Here is a 5,846-nt window from a genome sequence, read left to right as displayed (position 1 = left end):
AAGATTCCACAGGAATCTTTTTTCTTTTAGAATAAAGGCCAGTTCCCTCCTAGTTCGATCCCCGATCGTGAGCGGAAAATTCGAAACTGGCGGGACACTGCGAGGCAACTGACGGCTCCTGAAGATGCGTCTCGAGACGTATGTATTCTTTCGCCGCAATCGTTGGGTAGTCTTGCGTTTCTATTCTATCGTCGACTTGTGTTTCCCTTTCTCTCGTCGATGTCGAGGCCTTTAGCGGTGAATTCGGTTACTTACTTGTTTCAAGACGACGTCGAGAGAGAGAGAGAGAGAGAGAGTGAGAGAGAGAGAGAGAGAGAGACGTGTTCGGGTCGGGTACTTCGAAGGCGCTTCTAAAATAAGCGAGAAGTACGCTAGAGCCGTCTAGGTTGCACGACGCTGTTGTTATTGAGGCGTGTAGTCGTCTGGTTGTTGAAGTTCTCGTCTTGCGGTATGTGCTCGGTGCGCTCGTCGAAAAATCCCGGATTCAGAATGATGTTCGGCACGAGCTCAATCACCTCCTGCTCCTCCAGCTGCGCTGCAATTACGGAACGGAGATTAATCTTCATTGGTCTAGGCCACGGACCTTATTGGCTTCTACCCTCTCCCTTCACCGGTTGTTCTCTTTGTCAGGTGTAAGAGCATTTCATCATCCCGCATCGTCTCGTTACTGATCGGGGTTTTTTCCTGATTATTTACGATTGACCGCCGTTTCGTTAATAGCACTCTCCCCAATGATCGAATCTATTGCCAAAAAATGCCAATCGGGACTTTCGCTCGCCTGACAAATAAGCGCGCTACCCTTGACCTACCTCGATATCGCCAGAGACGTCTCACCGTATCACTTATCTAGGCCATAATGCTCTATGACTATCGTGATACTTACTATTTGTTGCTAACTAAGATTATTCAGCAGGCTCATTAATTCGTACAATGTAAGTGACATCTAATTCGAATAATAAGATAGAGGAATTGTATTCAGAAACAGATAGAAAGAGAGAAAGAAAGAGAGAGAGAGAGAGAGAGAAGGAGAGAGAGAGGGGGAGGGGGAGGGAGAGAGAGGGGGAGAGGGAGAGGGAGAGGGAGAGGGAGAGAGAGAGAGAGAGAGGAGAGGAGAGGAGAGGAGAGAGGAGGAGGAGAGGAGGAGAGGAGAGGAGAGAGAGGGAGAGGGAGGGAGGGAGGGAGAGGAGAGAGGAGAGAGAGAGAGAGAGAGAGAGAGAGAGAGAGAGAGAGAGAGAGAGAGAGAGAGAGAGAGAGAGAGAGAGAGAGAGAGAGAGAGAGGAGAGAGAGAGGGGGGAGAAAGAGGGGAGAGAGAGGGGAGGGAGGGAGGGGTGGAGGGGGGAGGGAGGGGGAGGGAGGGAGGGAGGGGGAGGGGGGAGAGAGGGAGGAGGGGGGAGAGGGGGAGAGAGGGGGGAGAGAGAGGAGAGGGAGAGAGAGAGAGAGAGAGAGAGAGAGAGAGAGAGAGAGAGAGAGAGAGAGAGAGAGAGAGAGAGAGAGAGAGAGAGAGAGAGAGGAAGAGATAGTAACGAAACAAACAAGATTGCGACGAGAAAACTTTATCCGAGTATATTCATTCCAATAAGTGCCATACTTTGTACAAGATAAGAAATGTTAATGGGTTATTCATTGAGTGCACGTTGTTAGTGTTCGGTGCGGCAGGTTTGAAAAGAGTATTGTAATCGATGAGAAAAATGAATTAAGGATACAACGGACAAACGTCTCTGTTGAATGTTAAGTTGAACCCGTCGTTATGAATGCTGGATTTAAAGTTTGCGAGAGGTGCAGATGAGTACAGAAAAATATCAGTGTATGTGTGAGATAAAGAGAAATAATTAGATATCTATTTCGTCGGAGGATATATTATTAAAATTTGAAAGAACATGGCTGTCGCAAGAGAAAGCTAGAGATCAGGGCCATAGATAAGTTCAGCTAGCCGGATGCTAATCGTATGCTAATAATGATGCTAATAACGTTCCTTCTGCGCAAGTTTCAATTATGATGCGTCTGGTGAGGTGTTCCTTAACTAACTTGCGTCGCGAAGGTTTCTAATATATAAAAAAGGAGAGCGAGATTCTCTCTGTGGATATCGTGCTTGTTAGACATTACCACGTGAATATGTTATATATATATATATATATATAAAATGTGTGTGTATATATATACACACACACACATTATATATATATATATATATAAATAGTATACGGTCACCAGCGGAAAGAAGTAGTAGTAGTAGCAGCAGTAAAGAGACAGAGTAGAAGCGGAAGCTCTTACGTAAGGTTACCAGAGAGGATGCTTACAGGGTATTTTCCACTCGCGATACAGCAGGTAACAAGTACCTAAACCGAGAATCATAAGTGTGCCCATGACAATACCTACGGCTGCCACCCAGACACGCGTATCGAAATTCTCTACGCCAGCTAAAAGGTGTCGAGCGAGTTCTGAAAATTAGTTACGTCCCATAAGATAGATCGTTAGTCGCGATGCAGTACAACAAAAGGAACATTTGTGACAAACGTGTCCTATGGTTTCTCTCAAAAGATACATTGTACACAGAATGCTGCGGATCTATGTCGTCGACTGATCGGTTACTTCTTTCAAAATATAAGACGCAATATTCGACGATATAGGTTGTGTTCCGTAATTCACTGCCAGCACTGCAAATGTGCGTGCGACGTCATCACAGTGCACCGATACAAGCGTTCCGTTTTCACGAATGTGCTGTCAGTGCACTGTAAAACAGAGAAAACGGAACGGGGTTTTGAGTATTGCAATAGTTGACGTCACACATCATGACGATGATGTCGATTATATATATATGGAATAATATCGTCAGATTAAAGCGCAGTGATTACTCATGTTCTACGCATCATTGTTGATTTAAGTGAATCTAGCGAATCTGATAGCGATACTAGAATAGAAATAGAAGAAATCCTGACAATATTAAAAGAATACACAGCAAATAGTGTGCCACTTGTAAAAAGATCTGTTCTTTTTAGCCGTACTACTGAATTGGTGCAATAAGTTAGAGTGAGAAGAATTATAGTTGTCTCACTCTAACTTATTGTATTAGTTCAGCAGTGCAGGCAAAGAAAACAAACCAAAAGATACGTAGAAGATGTCTCTATATACGGATATTGAATTTAAAAATCATTTTCGGTACATCAATAATTTTTCTTTAATTTTTTGTATGCATATATAGTATGTACGATACCTACAATATATACCTAAAAAGAATATTATATTTTTAGATTACATCGAAATATATTTTATTTCATAGCGGAATTAGCAAAGCCAATGCTAAAGAGAAGAGGGTTCATCATCAGGCGGATGTACAATTCCTGTGGAAAAACAAGTATCATTTGCTCTTTGCGTTATGGCTGCACCTAATTTCTTACCTCTTAATACTTTCTCCGCATATTTTTCTGATGTTATTATTTCATAGAAAATATTAGTTTTGACATCAATCAAAGTTACTGTTTGATTCTTTGACATGTTGCTTACAACCATCATATATCTACAGGTCTTTAGCCACATCAGTCAAAGCGGGAAATGATGACAAGATTTATGACGTCATTGCTCTTTCGCAGTGTGTTACATGTGCTAGTGAGTTTTGGAACGACTTTTACAGCGTTGCCAGTACTGGCGGTGAATTACGGAACCATAGTTTCGCGATATCTCGCCGATAGATAGATAGATAGATAGATAGATAGATAGATAGATAGATAGAGCTGCGAGCTTTCGCTTTGCGGATCCCAGCGACAGAAGTCTATATTTACAGAGTCGTGATGCAATTAGAATTTATTAGCAATCGTAACATCAAATACCCAATTCCTCCACGCTGTGATGCGTGTGACCGTCCACCTCCACGATCTCGCCTCTTCCCAACTGATTGGTTGCCCATACTCGGAATGAGTACGTCGTATTTGGCACCAAGTGATACACATCTATTTGCCTCTTTAAAACGATTAAACGATCATCAGCTTCGGTCGGGTCAGTTTTTATTGATTAGAGATGGTGCAACGCCTCGTGTTATACCACGTTGCGTTCTCCACCCCCGATTTCCGCTTGCACTTTGACAGACCGCGGATACTCACGGAATTCGGAGGAATGTGCGTTGGAACAATAGGCTTCCACTCTTCCGGTTCCTCGCCCGCAGTTGGTTTCAGACGATATTCGGCAGTGAAATCTATGATAGGATATCCGCCGGTACCAGCCACTTCCCAGAGAATGTTGGCCAAAATCGTGGATGGCTTGACCCACACATTGTGCAAGGCTGGAGGAGGCGCTGCAGACAAATGCAATATACATAGATAATAAACATATAGATAAAAAACTAGTGATACAACATCTAGATAAATATAAGACAACTACTACTTGTCGCATACGATGACGAATCATTCTGCACAATAAATTGCAACGTACTCCTAACTTCCACGTTGATCCTAGTTTTCACAGCGTCGTGATCGTCATCCAAAGTGCACGAGTAATTGCCGGCATCGTCTGCACTGACGTTCAACAGCTCCAGCATGCCGTTTGGCTCCACTTTCAGCCGCTCGATCTGTCCGTCAAATCGCCCCTCTCTTATCCACATCACTCCTACCGACTCATCAGAATGCACAAGAAGAGCACTCTCCTCGGCGCAGGCTAGCTTCAGGCCTTTACCCACGTCCACGGCGACGTACCGGACCGGTACCACGGCCACTGCTTCCTGCCATCCTGCAAAACAGACAATACGTTAGCACGCAAGGCCGTTGACGTTCTCGTTTGCGCGACTATAAGCACGCACGGAGCAAACGAGCTGGTGAATCCGCGTGATCAACGAGCGGCTAAGTTCGCGAATCGCGTGTCACCGACGTGGAGGATGAAGGTGGGCGATTCGACAAACAAATTTATTACGTCTCTTAGGAGCGATTATCGCTGAACACGCCAAGTAGCGGGACAACCGACGACGATCGAGAATGATCGTGAGTCCAAGGAAAACCAGTTTCAGCTAGACGCGCTACACAATACTCATTATCGCGCGACCCGTGACGACGCAGTCACCTCCTGATGACGCAGGTGACGGTAGCAAGGGGAAAAATGCAACCAAGAGAGCGACGATGTAATCGCTCTTTACATAACTCGACCCTGAATTTTAACGATCGCCGAAAGCACGTACTATAGCCGCTAGTAAATTGCATGATCGCTGACGGATATAGAACACGCATTGTTCATCGGTGGACACATTTCATGTATATATACGTACATCTTACCCATCCATCCTCTCTCTCTCTCTCTCTCTCTCTCTCTTTCTCTCTCTCCTCCCCGCACTCTTTCCCACTCACTCACTCACTCGTTGTCACGTTAATTAACGACGCGCTTTTCATCACGTACTTACCTGCCAGGAAGAGTATCAGCAACGGCAGCAATTTGCGTCCAACCATTCTGCCATACTAAGAAGTGCACGCGAATACTTGGGCAAAGTGCGTTATATTACAAAACTCCTCTCGGTTGCATCCTAACTCTCTGTCTCTCTTTCTCTCTCTCTCTCTCTCTCTCTCTCTCTAGCTGTCAATCGATCGTTCTCCTTTCGCGACGTCTTATCGCGTTCTTTTTTATACTCGCGAGCAATCCCGCGTCGATCGAAGGCGCGTTACTCGACGAACGCAGCGTTGATCGTGTCCGCTGTCAGACTCATCACGATCCGTCGTCGGCGGCCGCTCGCCACTGTGCGCGTCGCGTCGCGTCGTGTCAACCTGTCACGCTTCGCGGAACACCGCCCGTCCGGCGCGTCTCGCTCCCTTATCGAATGGCACCGCCGGCATCCTCCCACGGCGATGCTCCGTACCGCGTCAACGAATGTCCAT

The 5,846-nt window shown here is 45.5% G+C and overlaps 1 protein-coding gene across 4 annotated transcripts in view; it reads right to left on the bottom strand.

The window, feature by feature from the left end:
* LOC105182901 (contactin-2) overlaps positions 1–5,846 on the bottom strand; it is a 7,218-nt gene extending 1,372 nt beyond the window's left edge. Inside the window, exons 1-6 of one of the 4 annotated variants that reach the window (XM_011140673.3) lie at positions 5,378–5,846; positions 4,423–4,716; positions 4,095–4,285; positions 3,825–3,954; positions 2,298–2,438; positions 1–535 (exon numbers count right to left, since the gene is read on the bottom strand). The exon at positions 1–535 is cut by the window's left edge and continues 1,372 nt beyond it. In XM_011140673.3, the coding sequence (XP_011138975.1) occupies positions 372–535; positions 2,298–2,438; positions 3,825–3,954; positions 4,095–4,285; positions 4,423–4,716; positions 5,378–5,423 (966 nt within the window). In that variant the 5' untranslated portion in view covers positions 5,424–5,846 and the 3' untranslated portion in view covers positions 1–371. Of the gene's footprint in view, positions 536–2,297; positions 2,439–3,824; positions 3,955–4,094; positions 4,286–4,422; positions 4,717–4,786; positions 4,916–5,377 lie in introns of those variants that run through there. The other 3 variants (XM_025304102.1, XM_011140675.3, XM_011140676.3) reach the window with 3 other exon arrangements.

Source organism: Harpegnathos saltator, unplaced genomic scaffold (genome assembly GCF_003227715.2).
Source record: "Harpegnathos saltator strain DR-91 unplaced genomic scaffold, Hsal_v8.6 scaffold59, whole genome shotgun sequence".
Lineage (NCBI taxonomy): Eukaryota > Metazoa > Arthropoda > Insecta > Hymenoptera > Formicidae > Harpegnathos > Harpegnathos saltator.
This window is presented reverse-complemented; position numbering and strand designations above follow the sequence as displayed.